This window comes from Hypomesus transpacificus, chromosome 19 (genome assembly GCF_021917145.1).
Source record: "Hypomesus transpacificus isolate Combined female chromosome 19, fHypTra1, whole genome shotgun sequence".
Classification (NCBI taxonomy): Eukaryota; Metazoa; Chordata; class Actinopteri; order Osmeriformes; family Osmeridae; genus Hypomesus; species Hypomesus transpacificus.
Genome location: NC_061078.1, coordinates 4,675,432 through 4,698,194, shown reverse-complemented (window position 1 = coordinate 4,698,194; position 22,763 = coordinate 4,675,432). Strand labels below are relative to the sequence as shown.

At 44.5% G+C, this 22,763-nt stretch overlaps 1 protein-coding gene across 1 annotated transcript in view; it reads right to left on the bottom strand.

Annotated features, from left to right (window-relative positions):
* Positions 1-488: 488 nt before the first annotated feature.
* LOC124481470 (transcription initiation factor TFIID subunit 4-like) overlaps positions 489-22,763 on the bottom strand; it is a 54,028-nt gene continuing 31,753 nt past the window's right edge. The window contains exon 14 of the mRNA XM_047041397.1: positions 489-4,040. Coding sequence (XP_046897353.1) covers positions 3,867-4,040 — 174 coding nt within the window. The 3' untranslated portion in view covers positions 489-3,866. The remainder of the gene's footprint in view (positions 4,041-22,763) is intronic.

The window sequence follows — 22,763 nt, the reverse complement described above, 5'->3', positions numbered from 1 at the left end:
TCTTGTTAACATATACCTCCGCTATGTCAGTGGCCAAACAGGGTCTGGGAGTCCACTCACTGGTCTGTGTAGTGGGATATCCAGAGGCCCCTCAGTTGTACAGTTATTTGTAGATTCAATTGTTATCAGGACTGGGTTTTACTGAGCCCTCTTGTGATGGACTTGTAAGTCCTTACATTGCAAACTCAAACGCTGATAAATAATCTTCAAACTCAGTACTTCAAGTTCAAATTTGCAAGCATTACATTGTGTACATACAGAAAAACATTTCACAAGGGTATAATAAAGGTGCAGATGTATTATTTAAAATGTTTTAAACAATTAGACTGTGGTATTAAAGGGCATGTGTTTATTTACAGTGTCTCCATTTGATTTTCTTGCATATTTGCGATAATAAAAGGATGTACTGTACATGTCATGCCTCTGTCTTGTACCTAGTGCTGTTTGGAATGTGTTTCATATGTGTTTTCCTTAGTAGGTGAGTACATTGAGACTTGTACCTGTGGTGAAGCGTGTTCTGTTCCTGAGTCCTAGCATGTCTGAGGTCTCGCTCACTCTCAGCGAAGGCAGTTTTTGGGGTTAAACACAGAGCAGCAGCTTTAAGCTCCAAAGGGACTTAGAAATGGGATGGCATCAAGAAAAGAATACAAAAAACGAACCCGCTCCCCAACCCCAGTGTTTTGCACTGAGTTAAACGTTTTGGTCTTTTCAAAATGCTGCCGCTTAATTAGCAGCAGAATCCTGGGGGGACTTTTCTTAGTCTAGCAGTGGTACTTAACTCAATTTGTACAGAGCATGTGTAATGCTAGTAAATGGAAATGAAGTAGGTTTCATTAGTCAATTTAATTTTGATAATACTGCCCTAAAAATTGAGGTGATGTCTGAATGTTAAAGTGAGTGAAGTGAATATATAACCACATACATTAGACAACATACAACAATGTTATATATTACAATTACAAAAGTATTAAAACACAGTTTCTGATCAGTTTAGTAAACAGCTTATTTATTCCTTTACAAAATTGGTACAAATACAGATGTATGCTTTTCACACAAACAGGAAGTTTTCAATATATGTACAGAGCTTACCAAAAATAACGTAGTTCTAATAAACACATGGTTTTGTAAACAATATTTACATATTATCCATACATTAAAACATACATTTTCCAACTGTGTACAACAGTAATATTGACCTAGTGTTTTGGCTAAAAAGCTGAAGAAGTAGAAATGTCCTCTTGTATTTTATCAGAAATCACACAAATAATTACTAAAATTGTTGTAACCACAAAACAAATATTTAAGATTGTGCTTTTTTACATTTCTCTCCAATATCATAGTTTGAGATATAATTGATTTGCCTGAAATGTGGCAGGCATTACTGCCAATGTACAAAGAATATATATAGCTAGAAAATAATGTAAGCGTTCTTTAGCAATTGGCCATATTTCACGGTTGTCCTGAAGGGCAGGAGAGCAAAATAACATAGCGACCTGTAAGTCATTCAAACGTGTTAGTAATCACATTTGGACGACTTATCATGTCCGGACAACTTTTGGACTTTATATCTCGACTTTATCATCTCATTTGTACAATATTATCTCATTTAGATCTAATTTCAACTACTTTTTTCATTTCAAGTCTTTCTAACTACTTAATTGGTTGAAAATAACCAAAGACATGAGTTCGGTGGCAGCCTGACCTTCTCACACAGTGGCATGGGGCACTTGACTAAACCACCAGTCCCTCTCCACCTGGGCTGGTTAGGGTTAGCTGACACAAGGCCACGCTCCCTGTCTCTATGGCCAGTGGCACAAATCATGAATTTGAGCATGCCAATTTGAAAGCTAGTTTGCATTGGTGAAATTCTTGTATTAAATTGTATATCGTTCAACTAATTAACTGAGTCGTTCAATGAGATACTAAGTTGTCTGAAGGGATAAAAAGTCTTCCAAACAAGATTATAAACCGAATGAGATAAAACATTCAGGGCTCTTTAAAATAATTCTGCTTGCCCTTCAATGTTTCTGTAATGTTGTGTGATCCTTGAATGTTGTAAAGTTGTTGCTAAATATAACAGAAGGAGTTTTGTCTACCTGACAGTAGAGATGAGGCCACCTCAACATCTGTTGATTCCACCCTAAAAACTCCAGGGAAGTGCTCAAATTTCTATTTGACAGTTCTTGGTAAAACAACAGATTTATTAACAGCCCTATGTGACATTGTTTGTAAAATGGGCTGTATAAATACATTTGATTTGATTTAACATACACTTAGCATGTATCAAACTTCAAAAAAGTCATTATTGAATCACTCAAATTAGTTTATAAGTAAGTTTCTTATTCTGTTGTTTTTACTGGGTGAAGTTATACAAAACAAAATAGTCCTGTTAGAGAAACTACAATAAACCTTTAAGTTAGCAATTGAACAAATTGACTGTAGCTGCATAGACGGTGAGTGGTTTAAAACCAAGCCAAAAATACAAAGGCCTTTAAAGTAAGGATTGGTCAAAAGGGAGGTTTTGCTTAGCTACCTCTGAGTTGTGACCCTTAGGACAGGGATCATCCAAAAACTTGCCGGGAAGCACTGGGTCCCAACATTACACACACATAGAGACAGGAATAATACAAAACAAAGCATAAAAAAGACAAATGTATGTGAGGTTCAAATGAGAGAACTGCCTTTCTATTTCAACATCTCTGCTATGCACCTTTGCAGGTACCTGATATGTTAGAATATGTTACTGACTGGAAGATGGTCCCGGATTGACTGCTGGTTCAGTGACCCCACTGTGGGCATCCATGGTGGGGCTGGCCTCAAAGAGTAGGCCTCCAAGTCAACAGAAAGGGACGTGGACACCCAAAACTGACAGATAACAACAAAGTATTGAAGCAAAAACCACAAGCAGAAGTGTGTGGGTAATAAGAAACCTTGGTGCCTTGTTCAACAAGGCCCCCCTTGATCACCCCTGCAGCCTCTCTGCTGGGAGGACTGGTGTTTGTGACCATGGTTTCTTTACTGAACAAGGGGATGGGGGAGGGTCTGAAGGGGACAGGACTGTATGGAGACAAACTTTACAAGTGAAGGAACAAGATGTCGTGCCTCCTTTGACAAAATTCAATTCCTGTGAATTGACATAGTATTGGTAATGACACATGGTTGTTGTTCTTTTTTTCTTCTTTTGCTAAAACATTATGTGTGGTAAAAACATTATACATGCATCATACATGTTTAAATAATTAAAAATAACTATTTACAAGAATGGAAGCTTAATGCACTGTAATGTTATGCTACTTATTATAGTCTCTAAACTATATTATTTTTTCCAAAATGTGATGCACTGGTATGAAATTCTGACTTCTCAAGATATTTATCAAACTCTATTCAATAAATATGTTGTAGAGACATAAATGCTGTAGGCTGTATTAGGTTGAAAATATGATTCCGTAAAAATAAATGAGATGGTTCATTCAGCTGCCAGGAACATCAAACACACAGGTAACCAATGGACATGGACAGGACTGGCTCAAGTCGTTTGACACAACTTGAAAATGAAAATAACTCACAGATCCTTCTTTTGAAAACCCAGATCAACTGACACCCTTCAGAATTTGCATGGTCTTGACTATCTATACATTTACACCACACCTTGAAGCTAAAAACAAAGAAGACTCAACCATACAACCATATTCATATTTTTGAGTTTTCTCTCTCTTCTTATCAAAAGCTATGTTAAACATCACTACAGACACTGAGCTGAAACATGAGAACCAATTGAAGGCACCTTAATGAGGAAGTTTGGGTTACGTTGGGTTAGGGGGGGGGGTGAGGAATGCTTACAGGTGGGGGGGAGCGGGACGAGGAGGCTACTTCAGCAGGGCGCGGTAGAGCAGTAGTGAGTGGGCAGTGTCCCGCTCTTGCTCCATGTAGAAGATCAAATCCCTGAGGTTGACACGGGTGATGCGCTGGCGGGCGTACTGGCGTGACGAGGTGGAGGGGGTGGAGGCACCGGCCGGTGACCCTGCGGAGCTGCTGGACACCTAGGGACAGAGAAGACAGAGAAGTCACATGGGGTCAGGGACACAACAACAGATCACCTGTCAGAGATGAGACGTGTATTTATAATAGATTACTTCATTTTTTTAAATCCTAAAACCTAAAAATTGTCCCCTGTTAAACACAAGAAGTCAAAATTGGTGGGGTAAGGAATGACATTATCGTACAAAACTAACCTATCGAGATGGATTTAACCTTCTTGTGCAAAGCCAATGAGTGATGAGGTACCTGTGATGTCTTGTTTCTACCAACCAATCAAAGAAAAGGACCTCTGATAGACAAGAAACTGCAATTTCAATGTTTGTCATCATCGATGATGCACAACAAACAACTGCCTCTATAGGAATAGAAATATCTCTGTAGTTACAATACGCACCTATATACTTTTACACAGTATATTCCTTCTCTTTGAGTAAATAAAAAACAAAAAACTAAATCAAAGTTGTCCTGCTAATGAAGTCCAGTACATCAGATGCATTTGAGTGAACAAATGAATATTTCTATATAGCTATATAAATAACTTTTATCACACCTAAACCTTAAACAGGATGTGAAGCTTAGGAAAACAGTTCCTCCACTGCAAGGGAAACCAGAGTAGATTTTTAAGTGTATTTTATAGCTCTTTATATTGGCCTAGAAATGAACATTTTTTCCCTATGTAAACAAAGCAGATGACATGGATCCAAACAGACTTTTGCATTCCGAAATGGTACAGTTGTTTGTATTCGATCAGGCAGTGCGAAAAAAATGAAAAAGATGGAAACGAATGTATACAGAAACATGGTATTAATCAGAGAACGATTTACATTTCCAAATGAGAAACACCAGGTAGCAAATCCCTCCAATGCTCACTTGAAACCAGACAAAAATAAATGACAGGCATTTTAGTACGGAGCTCCCCTAAACACCCTCTCACAATTACATTGATTGCCCTGTTATATAAACACACAGTTCAGGCAGAGCCTAATTGGAAACATATGGAGGGTATGATTTCTACAGGACCCTACAGTCACACAAGCTACCCCATGTATGGTATGGTGTTCTGTATATATGGCATTGCCAATGCCAATATATATGGCAATCTCCATATCCAGTGGAGTCCAGTGCTCTGCAAACTGTTAAGACTGAGGGTGGCTGGTGCTCCAGCAAGTCAGTCAGCCCCTTTTTTGTTCAATCTCCCCCCTCCACATCTGCTCCAGTCACTGATGTTGACAGGTTGGGAGGGCCGGGGCTGAGGTGCACATGGGACGGGGGCCGCTTGGCCCCAGGGGGCCAAGGTCCTCACCAAGGGGCGACCCTGGCTCATCAGGCCAATCACGACTGACCACATGTGAAAGATGGGCCTGCCCGCTGCCATGCCAATTACTGCCACTCACACACCACCCTGCGCCGGAGCTGCGGACTCCACCAATCAAATCCATCCATCCACCTGGACAGACGGGGCGGGTGGCCGCTGGCGTGTGGCTTTGAGAGGAGGGAGGCAATGGGGGGGTGAGGAGTGGACATGCGGGCGCGAGCCCCGGACATCGCTGCCCCCCAGCTCTGCTGCGGCAGCATCCCAGAATGCCTCATCTCCTTTAGTGACATGGCCCAGCCCGGGTAAGTGATCCAAATACAGGAAGAAAGGTCAGGCTTCTGCCAGGGAGCCATGCTGACTTCACTTACCCCTGCCTGCTCTCTTCCTCTACTGCCTCTTATTAAGCCCTCCACGTATGCCAGCGAGCCAAACACACAGCCTGTTGTTGTCTGTATCTATGGTGACCGATCCCTCTCGCAAATGCATGTCGAGGCTCATGTTGGAGGAATAAAAGAAAAAGACAACTGTAGACAGGACCGCAGATGGCTGAGTGTCAGTTAGGAGGGACGGCGAGACGTCAACAGCCACGTTTTTTCCCGTCGCTCGCAATTACACTGTAATTGTGTCTCAAATTAAATGAATGACAAAATGGCAGTCTTTGTAAGGTCACTGTGGATAGAGAGAGAGAGGGGGAGAGAGCGAGGGAGGGTGGAGAGAGAGAGAGAGAGAGAGACAGGGCGCACAAATGAAAGTCTCACAAAACTCTGCCTCGCCGAGAAAGATCCATGAGGCAAAAAACAGCATCTGTCATTTTATCTGTGACGGCTGCTCCGAGGCATTATGTCATACGACATATCCATCGTACAGAATGCGCGGGGATACCTCGATACATCTCTTCAGACATTTGACTTGTTTGGAGCTGGGGACAAGAGAGGAGAGAGAACCTGAGGAGGAAGAGAGGGAGAGGGAGAGGGAGAGGGAGAGAGAGAGAGAGAGAGAGAGAGAGAGAGAGAGAGAGAGAGAGAGAGAGAGAGAGAGAGAAGGTGGAAAGGAAGCAACAGAGGACATTGTGTCTGAACAAGGCCCGACTGCTCACCTCCAAACCCCCACGAGTGCCAATGGGCCAGATGCTAGTCTACACTATCACACTCTCCCTAAGGAACGCACGCACACACCGAGACGTACAACACACAATTCACATCAGGCTAGAGTGTCCAGAAACAACACTGAACATGATCCGTCAACCCATCGGAATGACATCATAGGGATGTTTACCAACATCTTGAATACCGACTGTAGGCAATATACTATATAAGGCATAAATAATGTAGCATATCTTCACCAACATTAAATGTGTTTATTCAGGCGTCTGTTATTGTCTTCTTCATTTCACTAGTATACTGTTCTCTTAACCTTGGGTGAAGACTAGGCCAAAATTAGGTCCCACTTTGCTAAATGTACTTTTGATTAATAATGCATGCTTATTCCCCCCCCCCCCACCACCACCACACTCCCCCTTTCTCTCTTTCTCTACCTACTTTGACTCCCTGCCTCTAATTGTCTCGTGGCAGCAAAGCTTCAAGGTGTCTTGAGAAATTTGCATTCAGTGCCTTTATTATTTGGGGTCTTTTCTTGCTGATCAGCACGTTTGAACGTGAGTGGCAGTTGGGCCTTGATGCCCGAGCCAATATTGAATTTGGCTCAGGTCACACCTTAGGGCTGCGGGTTAATGGTCCACTTTGCCAGGCATACAGAGCTGGTTGGCCCAGCAGAGCCTAGACTGCTGTCTCAGCACTCCTCCTCCTTCTTCTCCTCCTTGGAGCTCTGTACAGCAGAGGCTGCTGCTGTGCACAGGGGCAGGGGAGAGCACACACACTGTACATGCACACATAGCGTGCACACGGGCATGTACGCGCACACTCGTGCACACACGCCCACGTATACATACGTACACTTCAGCACAGACTACTGACTGCTCAACTAACGAAGAGATGTCTTCTAGTCTCTTTGACTGACATACTGGCGGACGGACTGACAAACTACAGTCGTTAGCGTTCTAACTAGCAGACTAGCTCACAGACTGACTGACTGATTGGCTGGTTGAGTGTGTGCCAGGACACAAAGCTTTCCCACATGTTCACCTCCACGCTGCATTTCAGACGGGGAACGTTTTCCAAGTCCTCTCGACTTCTCTGTTTACAGTGAGGAGCCCAGCCGTGGGAGTGCAGTCCCACTCCCCTCCACGCCCGGCCTGCATCGCCTGTTCTACCGCCGCCATTAATCACCAACAGAGAGCCTCCCTCCCTCCCTCTCTCCTCCCTCCCTCCCTTTCTCTCTCTCCTTTCCCTTCTCTTTCACTCACTCCCTTACGCCCACAGACATGCTGCATGAGGCCATTTTAAAAGAGTTAACAGATGTCGGCCGATTCGCCCTGGGCCTTTTGACATCGCCCAAGTGATGTATTTGATGTGGAGTTTATTCAGCTCTAATAAACGTATAAAGAATTAGAATAATAATTCACAGATGTATGTACACAGATTATATGCCGGAGCTTCTCTTTGAAGCTGAGGAGGCAGCTAAGATTAACAGGACCAGACGGGAGGATGAAAAAGCTTTGGAATAGTCCACTAGTAATCAGGAGGACCAGGATGGACTAATACTGCAGGTTTTTGTTCAGGCCATGACACAGACGCCCTTTGTCCATGTCACAGGGTCTCACTGAGGGGTCCTATTCTGGTGGAAAAGCCTTTGGGATACTATTAAGATAATGGTTGTAGGCTACATTGAGAAAAAAGCAGCAAGTTGAACCCATGTTAAGGTAAATCAAAGCAAACCCGCCCATTTCACCCAATTCCTTTGTCCTTGTATGAATTTCAGTGAGGGGAAAACTGAAATTGTAAACAAAAAGGGGAAAAAGCGAGCTCTGGCATTCTGATCATGATAAAAAATGAAGGAATTACTTTCAAAACAAACAACTTCAATTTGGTCCACAACCAAAGAACAACAAATCTCCAAAACGGCCAGTCGCAGACCATCTTAATACCCACATAAAACACAAAAACAGCTCTAGAGCTCCATGGCAATGCATAGCAACCGTGCAGAATTTCAGTCAAGGAGAAAGAAGGCAAAAAAACACCTTATTACTTCTAACTCCTGCAAGCCATTTTGGTCTCCAAAGGTTTTAGAGCGCCGCAGGCCATGTGTCTGCAGTGTTTCGGGAAATGACTTGCCTTCGCACGAACACTGCTATGTTCTGCAGCACTGCTGCCCCAAGCATCCCCGCTCAATTTCTGTTTAACCCCTTCCTGCCTCTCCCCACACTGACTCACAGACACACTGCTCACGCCCAGCACGGTCCTGTCACATTATTCAGCCTCACACGAGCCCAACACGAATCAGACCAGCTTCTTCACGAGCAGGCGAATTAACTTGCCATCTAATTTGGCTACTTAAGCATGTGATGGTTTTAAACAAACATGGTGCAGGAGAGGCACCAGGTTACAGGGGCAGAGAGAGGGAGAGGGAGAAAAATAGCCCTAACACAAGTCCCTCTGCAACACAATTCCTGCTGCTTTGTGGTGTAGTGCGACGACACAGTTTGCACACTTGTGTGTATATCAACGGTGGATTAAATCTGCAAACTCGTTGACACAACACATAATTAAAACATCTTGCTTGAGGTCAAGAATTTTCTAATTAGTAGTGTACTGACAAAGCTGCAATTCCATTGCCTTGAGTTTCAAAGTCCACAGGTTAGAGCTAAGATGAAAGCTGACCCTGGAGCACTATTCTGGAGGGCTGCTCACACAATTCCTGAGAAGACAGTCACAGGGTCACCAAGCTAAACAGTGTGCAACACCCGGAACCTTCCTTCCAAACAAAGAACTTCAAACTTTCCTGTCTGGAAACTGTATCTTGGCAATTTTTTCCCCCTTTCTTTTCAACCTCAGAGAAACAAAAGATTTTCGGAAATATGTGTGTGTATGTGTGTTGGGGAGGGGGGGGGGGGGGGTGGGGGGGGGGGGGTTACCATAACATTTCTTTCAAATCTTTAATTACATGGCTTTTAGCTGGTCTGGATGACTAACTACTGGCTAGATATGAAGCTAATACAAGACATAGTAGTATCCTGATAGATGGTCTCAAAAGCTTTATTGTCTGTAATATGAAACACAATACGTGAATCCGAATAGTTAGAATTAAAATAAAATAAAACTTTTTGTATCTAGAATCACGTTTTAAATATCAACCTTTTTAGTCAAATACATAGTGGAATGTAGGACATTAAACTATTTGATCAAACCAAAAGCCTAATAAAAGGTTCTCTCTGAAGTTTTGTAGGGAATGTTCAAGACCACCATTCTTAGATTCGAGTTAACCTGGGCAATTATTATAGCAACTATCTATGACTTCATAAAGCATCAGTTGTTGGAACTTTTCAACATTAAATATTAAAAGCGTTTCATATATAAAGTGAACCCAATTAAAGTTAAAATGGGCTAAAGTGTAATGAGTCTCAAGTCAGAATGCTTGTCTTCCCGCTCCAACCCTGCTAATGAGCCCTTGTTGGTTTTGCACATTTTACTTTCAATGGTGTGGTGGTGTCATTTCTGGTGGTTTTAAATGTTTAATTCTAGTTGAATGAGAGGGTGGTGACTGTGTGAATAATCAAGGAAGCGGGTGTTTTTTGCGCCGCGATGGTTAAGTTCTTAGAAGACGCCAAATGAGGGATGGGGTCCACCCTTTGATGTCTTTGTGAATCGCTCTTCACAAGCAACAACCAGTGAACAAAACCCCTAATCACTGTGGTAGTGAAGTATATTTCAAGTATCAAAAATGACCAGGCTAAGTGAAGACAACCCACTAATGACCTATATGGAGATGTCCAAGTGTGCCAGCAGTAGGATCCATGAGCAAAACCATTTAGCATGGTAGCCTTGATCATTCTAAATGTTCCTCTGCGTCTGACAGGGCCCCTCCACGGCCCCACTCGGATCCTAGAGCGCAGCACGCACACCCAGACCTGTCAACGAGCCCTTAACACGAGGAGTGACACGTCCCACTTCCAGGACCATGCACCGAACCAGAGGGAGTATGCAGATATGAGGCAGATTAGCGATCGGATTCACAGCGTTCACACCCGAATCGGAACCCCTTGATCTCAAACTGACATAAACGGGGGCCCTTTTGACGTCGTCTTTAAACGGCTGCGCACATGGTCCCGGTGCTGCCGCCACCAACCCCCCTGCTGAAGCGGCGCGAGCTAAGTGTGAGTGGCAGGGGGACGTCTGCAGAGCAGGTCTGATTAACATCCCACGTCTCATCTTCTGGGGGCAGAGCGGTGCCTTATGTTTTATAGAGATGGCCCAGAAAAAGGAAACCCAAACTTTAGTAGCATATTTAGCGACAAAAGAGCGTCTGCCTTTAACTACGACTGCTACAAGTCTGAGGTTCGTATTCAATGAACAGAGGCTCAAACAGTAGCACACAGGCTTCCACTTTAGCAGAGAAGTCACAGATGTCTGACTGTAATCAAGGGTCCGGAGGAGGAGCAGGATGTGAAATCTCCCAGTAACTGCCATTTCTCTTCGGTTATTGCGGCTCACCGGTCCTCTCCCAACTCCGCCTTGCTCACTTTTTCCTCTGGGCCGTATTCCTCCCAACAGGTCGTTCCTCAACAAGCCCCAAAGGCTTCCTCCTTACCTGCACAGCGTTCTGGCAACCTGCTCCACAGCAGTGCTGCTTCCCAGGCTGTGTGTATGTATAAAGCTTATCTACATATTGACTTGCATTAAAAACCCACACCCTTGTCTGCCATAATAATTACATTTCTTGTAAAAGGAAGTGCTTGATTCTTTCCTGCACCTGGGGCGGGCAGCTGCTGGTGCGCCCGTCGGCGCCCGACAAACACACCTCCAGCGCTGCCTGGTATGCAAACAGCACCGGCATGCACACACTCACAGCCACAGCCATTGCATTCTCTACTCAATAGAGTCTTGATGTAAAAGCTGTCTAATCAACACACTGCAAGCTTAGTGCCAAGCACCTTCCTGTGTGCCCAATTATAAAGCAGGCCGGGTGGTGCGGACAGGTAATAGATATATAGAAGGGGCCTGGTTAATGCTTGTCAATGGGTGTATCACACACACACATTGTACAGCAGAGTACACTGTACTCATAAAGGTTGACCCAGGACGTGAGTTTCCATCCCAAGGCTCCCTCTCCCGCTCTCTGTGGGTATATAAACACTCACAAAGGCCCACACAGCCTATTCAGCAAAGCTTGGAACATTTTTTGAACTGACACGACTTGTAATCAGCACACTGATGCACGAACACAAGACCAAATCCGGCTATTCACAACTCTCCCAAGTTCTATCAGACAAGATCGTTCATCAGTCCAACAAATACATAATTGATGCAATCTAAAATATACATGTGTTAATGAATCAAATGTGGAATGAGACACAAAACCATAGACTTTCTCTGGTTCTGGCAATCCTTTGTTTCGGATGGGTGGCTAGCTGTACACTGCTGGATTAACCCCAGTATCTCTAACCACAATGTTTTGAAGTGGTCAGAGCACAAACGGCCCTACCTCAGCCATGGTTGGTAATAACTCCCTCTAACATACTTTAGGAGCAATCAGTCTGTTTATTTTAATTCTTTACTCCAAGACCAAAATGGTCATTTCTCAGAGGCCAATATCACTGAAGTTCTCTGTGATGTATCTGTGGCCCTGTTTTGTTTCATTCCCACATTTACTGTAAATGAATGCTGAATCCTGGAGGGCAAAATGGAAATAGATGTGAAAGAAACTAAAACCTGTGGGATACTCCCAACAAATGATTACCTTTAAGCAAAACAAACAATTGTCAAGCGTCTTTCTGAATTACAAGTCTTTTTTTTTTTTCATTCTTCTTTCATTCAGGATGAATATGATAATACCGTACATGGTGATGTCTGAATTCTGCAGAGATTATTTGTCAAAACTGCCTGAATTTCACAGTTAATTGGGCTTCCTAATTAGCACAGGATGTGCAATTCCCTTTGCAGTCAGTGGGCTAAGTGGTAGAGCTTTAGTGAGCGGATGTCACTGCTTTAAGCCCAGAAACAAGTCTCCTTTTAAAAGGCAAGCAACACCGTACATTACGCACCCAATGATCGATTCAAAATCTTAATTAGGGAAACGACAAACAAGCACAGGGGCCTAATGAACTGTGTGCCTTGTCAAACAGCTGCCTGAATATATTTATTGAGATCAACGGTAAATTTAACGATTTGGGCAATTAACTGCAGAGCCCCTCTGTAATGTAGGAGGACAACGAGGGGACATGGAGGCAGAGGCGCGGGGCCCACAGACCCTTAATGGAAAGCAGCTGACAAATATTTATCGTCCCCAGAGTTCTGGAAGAAGCTTTAGAGGGTGAGTGGGCCTTTGTGTACCAGAAATGAAGATATCACACAGGGCTCAATCCCCACCGTGCAGCAATTCCAGTCATTTGCTCAGCTTGATAAAACCACTCTGATGCTTCAGTGAGATATCTTTAAAGAGCTAATCAGTTTTTTTGTGAATATACCCTATCCCCTTTTTAATGATCAGAAGTTTAGGAGGAAAAAAATATAATGGGACATAACAAGGCATTGGTGTTATGATCTCAGTGTTATTATTAGTGCAGCATTTCCTATGACCAGCCATTTCCACATTTTTTTTTTCTTTCTTAAATTCAATCAAATGGAAAGCAGCAGCAAAAAAAAAAGAGTTTTTTTAAGTGAACCGAAAAGTGCGACTTGGATTTAATATTTTATAATTGCCATGGGACATTCCGAGATCAATGAATTTTTGCCCGGGACGCACATCAGAAAGAGATGTACTTCAGTCTTTTTAGGGAACATTGGTCTATTTAATTCCAGTGTCTGATGCATGTGAAATATGCCTTCCCTGGCCTCTCCCTGCTCCCCCAGGCTGGGCTGCAGGCAGACATTACCACTTTTAATGGGTCTCCATGAGGAGAGGCAACCCAGCCAATACCCCCCCCTCCCTCCCTAATGGAGCTGCTTGTTTATTCTCTCGCACCATTTTCTGAAGCTAATTTTAGCCACGCTGTGTTTCTCCATGATAAAAAATAAATAACACAACAACAAAGAACATATTGAAGATTTAGCAACAATTGTACAGAATGTGTTTCAACCAAACAATGCAAACGGGTCGTAAAAAGAGAAGTTTGTTCTTTGAGTGGTGGCGGTAGGCTAATCGGGGCGTACTAACAGCTTGTATGTCGCTCTCGCGGACTGAAGTGAGGACTGATAGTTGGTCGAGGTTAAAAGGGGGGGATAAAGCATACAGAGCAGGACTGGTCTCTCACAGCAGGGAGTTCATTGAGAACAGGGAAGGGCCTAGAAGGTTTGAAAAGATAAGCATAGTTTAGAGAATAAAATACATCATGTAATATAGCTGTGTATCGGAAATATCTGGGTCAAAGCAGACCACTGTAAATATACAGTATACATGAGATACAATGTATGCAGATTGGGTATAACCTAGCCAGGGGATGAGTGGGAAAACAAATGACAGTTCACTTTCACAACAAACTGGAGAATAGTCTATGGAACTAGTGTGGAAGAAATTGGAATTTCCTGTGTGCTTACATTAATCACTAATCAATAGAACTAGTCATTGGATACTATTTAGTATGTTCTCATGTAAGCTTGCTATTAATAAGAGTAGATTGTGTCTATGTGTCAGACTGTTGTAACGTCATAACTGCCTGACTGTCACTATCTATGTTTACATTCTTGTGCCCTATAAAAGAAGGTTCTCCGGCTTTCAGAGCTGAGAGATACATGATTGAGACCTAAGCCTGGTGTTGTGTTGTCATTTATTGTCAGACGTCTGGTTTTCTCTCCCAATCTGCAGATTGATAAATGCTTATTAAAATCCAGAACTCAACTGAACGTAGTCACTCCGTTTATGAATAGACGGACAAAACACTTTCTTTATCACTATAGCCACGGCCTAATTGTTCACCTAGTTGCTTACTGGTACCTGCTGTGAGAAATATATAATGACTTTCAGTGGAGAACTACAGATTTTCCTGTCATTCTTCCAGTCACATGCAGCTCTATGTGCCAGACAGGTGCTCTGGCTGGCCTGGCATCCCAATGCATAAATTCAATTAGACTCTTCCTGAAGCACCTCCATCTGCAAACAATATGGTGCCCTTCTTTTTAATCAAGCTTTTCCCAGCGAGGGACCAAAGGCCCTTCAAATTAAAAGTCATCTTCAGGAATGCTCCTCCTAACTCATAGTCTGGCTGCTGAGATCCAAGAAAATTGGAAAAGCAACTTTATAACTAAACTAACCAAACTATGTTCTAACATATTATGTTGTTGTTGTTGTTGTTTGGAGGAATACACCTCAAAAGTGATCCTGCGTTTAGTTAAGTGGTCCTACATTACAGCAAGGCACTGAAAAAAAACGGACAAAGTACTTAACTAAAGACTACAATGATAAACTAACAGTGTTTTTTGTAAACTGTGTCTTTTTCCAGTACTGTAGAGGCCACTATGGATAGCAAGACCAAAACACTATTGCAGATCTCGATATGTAAAACCATGTTTATGTTGGCATTTCTGCCATGTACTTCTTTTGCCTACATCAACGTTTTTATGTATTTCGTCCTGCCCCCTGCCAGCTTTTAATGAAAGATCATTTCCAGCGTTTCCCCATGTTCCTCTCCCCAGGCTCAAACCTTTTCAGCTGACAATAGAGCTGACAGGAATAATACAGTCAAAGAAAAACAAACTTGAATAAATAGTAACAAGAACAACACTGCTTCCTTGCTAATGTCACTGCTACACTGCACAAACCAATCACCACTTCTTCTAACAGCGTGAGAGGGGGTGCACTATAAATAACGGCAGGAAGTGAGACAAAGACACATGCAGGAGCTCCTGAAGGGAGCCAGAGAGGGGTGAACTCCATGCTCTCCAGGGCCCGATCGCTGTACATTCACACTGGCTTTAAGGACACAACTTCATTAGCAGAGGGTGCTCACAAGCTCCATCCATGTAGCCTTCTTATCACTGACCATGATGCAATTTAGAGACCCTCCCAGCTCCTCCAGGACTGTGGAACACACACACGCATGCACGCACACACACACACACACGCATGAACACACACACAGCTGGTAAGGCAGTACAGTAATAGAGATGTTCTTCCTGGTTCTCTCTAGCCCTATGAGTGGTAGAGGCGTGGGATGGGGAGCGGGGGTATAGGGGGAGCGCAGCACGGCGTAGCCCAGAACAAGACCCAGGATGCCAGGCTGTCCCCATGTCCCTGCCTCCCTGGACAGGAGGCTGGAGAAGCAGCCATTATCGCCCCGTCTCCATGGCACCAACGCACAGCAGAAAACTGCAGCAAATTTCATTCTTCAGAAATTTAATTATATCAAGATTAACAAGGGAGGTAATTAATTTCTTTAAGATGGGTATCTTTTAAGTGCCCGAGGCTCAACTTTGTTGTCAAAACTGTATATTTAACCATTATTTCAGGGCAAAGTTTTAAAGGCAGAGACGAGGAGGATCACTGTTTCACCATGAATATGGAAATATAAGAGTTTCTTATCTAAACGATTATTTTACAGCATTAGCACAAATACACACATGTATGTACATATATGAATGTAAAATCTATTTATGAATATCACTAAGATATCAGATCATTTCATGAATCCACAAAAACTGGTCTGGCTCTAGTTAAAATAAAGAGGCATGTTAAGTTGGTGTATCGTTTAACAGCTTGGACTGAACTTCCCCATTCCCTTGGCTTGGCCTGACAGGGCCAAGAGAACTGGCTGACCAACTCAGGAGTGGACGCCACACCTAGGACCAATGGCCAGATTCCAAGCCCTAAACAGTGCCCTATTGTCCAGACAACTAAACAGGCCAAGACTTTGCACCACTGTTCCACAAACGCCCGCTAGACAGAGCCAAGTCTCCTGCACCCACACACACACTCACACATTCACACACACACACACACATTCATAATTATAGCTGAGGCAACCTTCTAGAAGGCGAACAGAGATGTTGTTTTCAACAAAGATGGAAACAGATCCCGCTGCCTTAAGTGGATAACTCAAACATTGTGCAACCACACCAACTGCCATGGTTGTGTTTTGGTGAATATTTTGACAACTCACTCCTACAGTTTACATACAGTTTCCACTTGTCTGCAGACTGCCATCAAGGTAAGAAAGCACACATACACAGACCTATGGCTTTAGATCCCTTTTAACTCTAACAAACACTGAACTGTGGCAATTTACAGGCTGTGAGAAAAACGAGTTCATAGGTCTACAGTATGAGACAGGTCCAACTGGTACATTTGACGTGCCGGATGTTGTAAAAGCCTGACAGCACTGTCTTTTTTCTCCCTGCTCCCTCTAACCGATAGGATCTCCTAGGCTCTGGGGCATAAGGTGACTGACTCTAACTGCTATTTCTTATTGACATATCTTTTCTTGGAAACATTTACTTAGAGTTGGTCATTATGAGCCCTAACCTGACTTGGTGGAGCTGGTGTGAGTGAGTGTGTGTGTGTGTGTGTGTGCACAAGCATGTTGGAGCAGGTTGGTGCAAGGGGTCAGAGGAGGGTCCTGCGAGTAGTACGCCTCATGGAGAGGTTGTGTAGCGAAGCAGGACAGGAAACAGACCCCAGGGAGTCTCTTACCGCAGCAACCACCTTCCTCTCTCCAGGCGTACCAGCTGAGGGGAAGACTGCACACTGTAACTTATGATATCAGCTTCCAAGAACAAGCTAATTCACTTACATATTGGCTAGCTTTACAGTGTTATTTAATAACAATAATAGTTTTTGTTTTTTAGATTGGTATCAAGAGTTTGTTTTAAAGATGAACTGGGCACATTTGTATTTTATTGTTGTCATGTATACACATAACTTCAACATTTTCCAGTAAAATGTTTTGACTTTGTGAAAATAAGATAAAAAAATAAAAATAAAAAAAACTCCTAGGGCGCTGACATTCAATGACCCATGCTATAATTAGTCATTCCTAATGTTTGTTCCTGCAATAGGCGTGTGTCTATGATAGGCATGCAGTGTTACATCTTCCACACCATGATTCATAACTATTTAACCCTTCACAGACCTCACTTTTGCCATATTTCCCGCTTTTAAGTAAATTAAAATCCAAACGTTGATGCGCTCTGACAGTTTTATACCAAAGTAAACAAACCATGCACAACGGCAATCTCATCAATTCATATCTTGTGTATTTACTCATACATATTCAAGAAACATGACACAAATACACAACAGTTGTTCCGCAGTCCTTCACAGTTCAGTACCTTTGATTCGAATCTGCTGTAGAATCAAACACATTTTGAGTACTGGTGTAGCTATTCCCATTTAAATGTTTTAGCCTGTTGACCATATGACCGATGTGGTGCATCAGCATCACACTCTGCACGGTGCAGGGGGGAAGCTGGCAGAGTGAACTCTGGGAGAGCTCAGAGAACATGGCAGCGCTCCAGCGCGCTCCTGTAACTGCTCTTAAGGCTCAACTCCTCTTTGTCCTCGCCTTCGAAATAGGAGAACAGCCCGGAGACAAAGAAAGTCAAACTAACATTATAATCTCCCCGATGTTACGTAACCGATAACAGCTTCTCTATGCCCTCTTCAATCATGTTTATGTAGCATGTGCAGAGAACCCACACAGGCTCATTATACCATAGCGTTACATATGGAGATGCGGGCTCCACTCTAGGTTCTCTCCACACATATGACTGGGGAGATTCAAATGACAGCCAATGCGAGGTCAATGCCTGTACCCAGCAGATCACATAGAAGCCCCTCCCTCCCAGATAGAGGAGGCAGAACGCCCAAATCAGCCCCCCACCCGCCCAGAGGACGAGGCCGTGTTAAGGAGAGCGTAAGAGAGCAGAGAGGCTGCGCTCCCTCCTCCACAGAGCTCTGAGTGGAAATCTCACTGGACGGAGGGGCTTGAGGGAAGGGGAGAAGAAGGCGGTGGGATGGCGGTGGATATCATGACGAGCACACACACCCCCCCCCCCCCCCCCCCCCCTCGCAACCCTTATTCTTCTCTGTAACCACACAGCTGGCCTGTCTTACATCTTAACCAAACAGACGGCCTAGTCTCCTGCTTTCCGCCCCGCCCCCGCTGTAAGACCACGATGCTCCCTGGGTTTCCTGTTTGTCTGTCCGTTTCCTCGCAGGGTTGCCGGCACATCGAGAAGGAAGGAAGGAGGAGGAGTAGAGATGAAAAAGAGGAGGAGGGAGAAGAGAGAGGGAGAAAGAGAGAGGAAGAGAAGATTGCGGGTGAGGGAGGGAACAGAGATGGTCGAAAACTGCACACTCTAAGTTGGGATTGATTTACTTCATTAACTGAGATTACAAGTTTAACTTACAAACCAGAGGTCAAAATTTCTCATTAACAAGGGGACCGTGGAGAACCGCGGGGCTTGGAGACCACTCTTATTACTGACTACACATTTCAATCTGTCTTTGATGTTCTATGTCTGCCTTTCTCTCTCCTCCCCTCCTCCCCCCCACCCCCCCCCCCCCTCCTATTTTTTGGCAGAGAGGTTGATTTTAATTGTAGCTATAGAACAGAGCATAGTTTGCCTGCGAGCCAGCCTCCACATCTGTAGTGAGTGCAGCTTTAGTGATATTGGGTGCAGTCCATAGCTCCGGGCAAATTTTAATGGTTCCCCCTTTCATTGGAAGCTCAGATTGTTTTCCACGTGATTCCTGTTAATTTCGCTGGAGGAAAGGGCATTAGTTTTCCTTGTGCTTTTCCCCCCCTCACTCTCCCCACGCATCTCATTCTGTTGCCTCACTCCCTCTTTCTGATCTACACTCTCAAAGTAAGAAGGTGAAATGAATTCAAATGGAAAAATTACTACTTGCTATTAAATCTCCAGCATACTTTTTTTTTTTCAGACATTGCGCCTCGGTGGAGAACATAGAACGGCAGTGCAGTTGGATGTGACCGGGCCATTGTTTGCTTTACGCCGACAGAGAAGGCTTGTCCTCTGATGTGATAAATGGCCTGAGTGGCTGGATGGTATCTCAAGGCTGGTAAATGTGTCAAAGAAGTTTCAGGGCTCTGAGCTGAGCCTCCACCACAGAGCCGACCCTTCTCGTGGGAGGAGAGGCACTCTGCTTCTGAAAGATGACACTCGCCTGTACCTTGTGTTAAACTGCACTCGTGAGGATTTCCCCTAACAAAGACACTCTCAAGCTTGAAACGCTGAGCCCTTAAATCACTTTGAAGTGGACACCATCACAACACAATTATCTTCACAAAGTCAATATAAAATACTAAAATATTAAATTGATTACAATATATCACGAAATGGCATGTAATATGAGAGGCAGAGCCCTCTTGGTCTCTAATAATGAAAAGTCAAATGGACAACATCATCTTCACCTCCACCTGCCCTCCTTTTCTCTCTCATCCAACCACTTCATTCCCCCTCAATCCTTCTCCATCTAAGCCCAATGGCTTTGTACAGCACTTCAAAAGTCAACGCGTGCTGAGCTGAGGGGGGTTGATGTGTGTGTGTGTGTGTGTATGCGTGATAAAGGTGTGTGTATTGCGGCCCCCGCCTGTGCTGTGTGACCCACGCCGAGGCCCTCCTCTGCCCCCACGAGCGACCCCTCTCATTGGCTCCCTCAGCTTAATCCGCCCTGCGGAGCCCTGTAAGGCCCCCTTTGTTCCCTCCTGCAGACCAGATCTGGCAGGAGACAGGCTCTCTAGTCTGGACTGGCTATCAGTTTCACAGCCCTGGGCAGTCCTGGTCCAGGAACAGGCCCCGGCCAAGCCACCATCAAATAGAGTGAAAGAAAAAAAAAACACGTACCGAAATTGTGTCACCTGAATTCTGTCACGGTCAGAACACAGCGGAAGGGTGGTCGAAGAACGCAAAAAAAGGACGAGAAGAGGAGGTGGGTTCAAGAGATGGAGGAGAGGAAAAGAGGGGTGGTTTCAACAGGAGCTTTGCTAACATAGCAGGATCTCAAGAAGGTCATTATCTATCCCCCCCTCCTCCTCTCCCTAATTTGAGCTCTGGCGTAGCACTGAAGGGCTGCCTTTGTCTAGGATTAATGCGGAGAGCTCAGGATGCGATGTCAGAGGGAAATAATCAGCGTGGGCCCTCTTCATAATTCTGGCTGCTGCCTGCGCTCCTGGCCAGGCCCCCCCGGCTCATTTCTGTGGAGATGAAATCTATGACAAGCCCCTCAGTGAAGCTGAGAGCCGGCAACAGTCCAGTAACACCCACAGGCCTGCAGGCATCCTGTGACCCCCTTAGAAAAGTCACATTCACTTTGCTCTGGAGAAGGGAAAGAGAACGCCGCGGGCACTTTCCAGTCCATGTGAAATGAAGAAATGTGAGGAGGTGAAAATGAAGTGAAAATAAGTTAAGATTCCTCCCCCTCCTTCCTCCTTCCGCTTGCAATCGTTCACAAGGGGTTGGGATGGGGGGGTAACTTTCCTTACCTTCTCAACCCCCGATTCCTCTCTAATTATACGTGTACAGCATGCAAAAAAGGGATCAGGATGGATGGATGTTTAGTTTGTGAGTGACTGTGTATTTGGTGAGTATACTGTGTTTCTTTTCTCAGATGCTTGGGGAAGAGGGTGGGGGTAGGGAGGGTGGGGGTAGGGAGGGTGGTCTCACAAAGCGATCAGGGTAAAACATAGTGAAAGAGGTTGGCTCAGCACTTAAGGACCAGAAGTAATGCTTTTATTTTGTTATTTATGCTTTTTATACCGGGTGCATTGCTATGCTCCCTCCGAAGCAGACTGCAACTAAGCGAATGATGTGAAGACACAACCCAATAAGCAGGTTATTAAAATGACCAATTTACATTCAGAATATGAAACTCTGCTTTACATTCATCACATTCACCCACAGCATTACTCAGAATTCTTGTCGAGAATCGTCGAGACATTTTGTAAAAAACAAATCTGTGTTTACAGCCACCGTGAATGAATAAATACCTGACCCTGTGTTGAAGAAATGTGATACTCAAGCTGTTATAAAAAAAAAACAGACCATTCCCTTTATAATAGCATAACTCATCTTAATTACCAGCAGACGGGCCAAGTCATATGGGAATGAGTCGGCGTGCTCAGGCCCTGTCAGTGTGGATATTGCTTCATGTATGACAGACCTGTTTCCTACCATCTTCCTTCTGTTAGCAAACAGAGGTTTGGAGAGTGGTTTATTAGATAAACCTGGGCTCATATACAACAGGTTCCTCCAGGTACGACCGTCTGGTAGGGAGAACACAGTGATGTTCCAAATCACAGAAACACTAAACAAACCAAGAAAAGTGCCCTTCACAAAATAGGCTACCCCCACCTCTCTTGATCCTTGTAAGTCCTCTCAGAAAGGTTTTGGCTCATGACTCTAATCGTAGATTTCAGATGAGCTCATCTTTATTCACTTTGTAGATGAATAAACTTGAGAACAACGGTTCAGAGGGCGGCACACAATGTCCGTGCACCGCCATGCCGGCTCACAGGGGCCAAATAACATCAAGACAACATGTCCGTGCACCGCCATGCCGGCTCACAGGGGCCAAATAACATCAAGACAACATGTCCGTGCACCGCCATGCCGGCTCACAGGGGCCAAATAACATCAAGACAACATGTCCGTGCACCGCCATGCCGGCTCACAGGGGCCAAATAACATCAAGACAACATGTCCGTGCACCGCCATGCCGGCTCACAGGGGCCAAATAACATCAAGACAACATGTCCGTGCACCGCCATGCCGGCTCACAGGGGCCAAATAACATCAAGACAACATGTCCGTGCACCGCCATGCCGGCTCACAGGGGCCAAATAACATCAAGACAACATGTCCGTGCACCGCCATGCCGGCTCACAGGGGCCAAATAACATCAAGACAACATGTCCGTGCACCGCCATGCCGGCTCACAGGGGCCAAATAACATCAAGACAACATGTCCGTGCACCGCCATGCCGGCTCACAGGGGCCAAATAACATCAAGACAACATGTCCGTGCACCGCCATGCCGGCTCACAGGGGCCAAATAACATCAAGACAACATGTCCGTGCACCGCCATGCCGGCTCACAGGGGCCAAATAACATCAAGACAACATGTCCGTGCACCGCCATGCCGGCTCACAGGGGCCAAATAACATCAAGACAACATGTCCGTGCACCGCCATGCCGGCTCACAGGGGCCAAATAACATCAAGACAACATGTCCGTGCACCGCCATGCCGGCTCACAGGGGCCAAATAACATCAAGACAACATGTCCGTGCACCGCCATGCCGGCTCACAGGGGCCAAATAACATCAAGACAACATGTCCGTGCA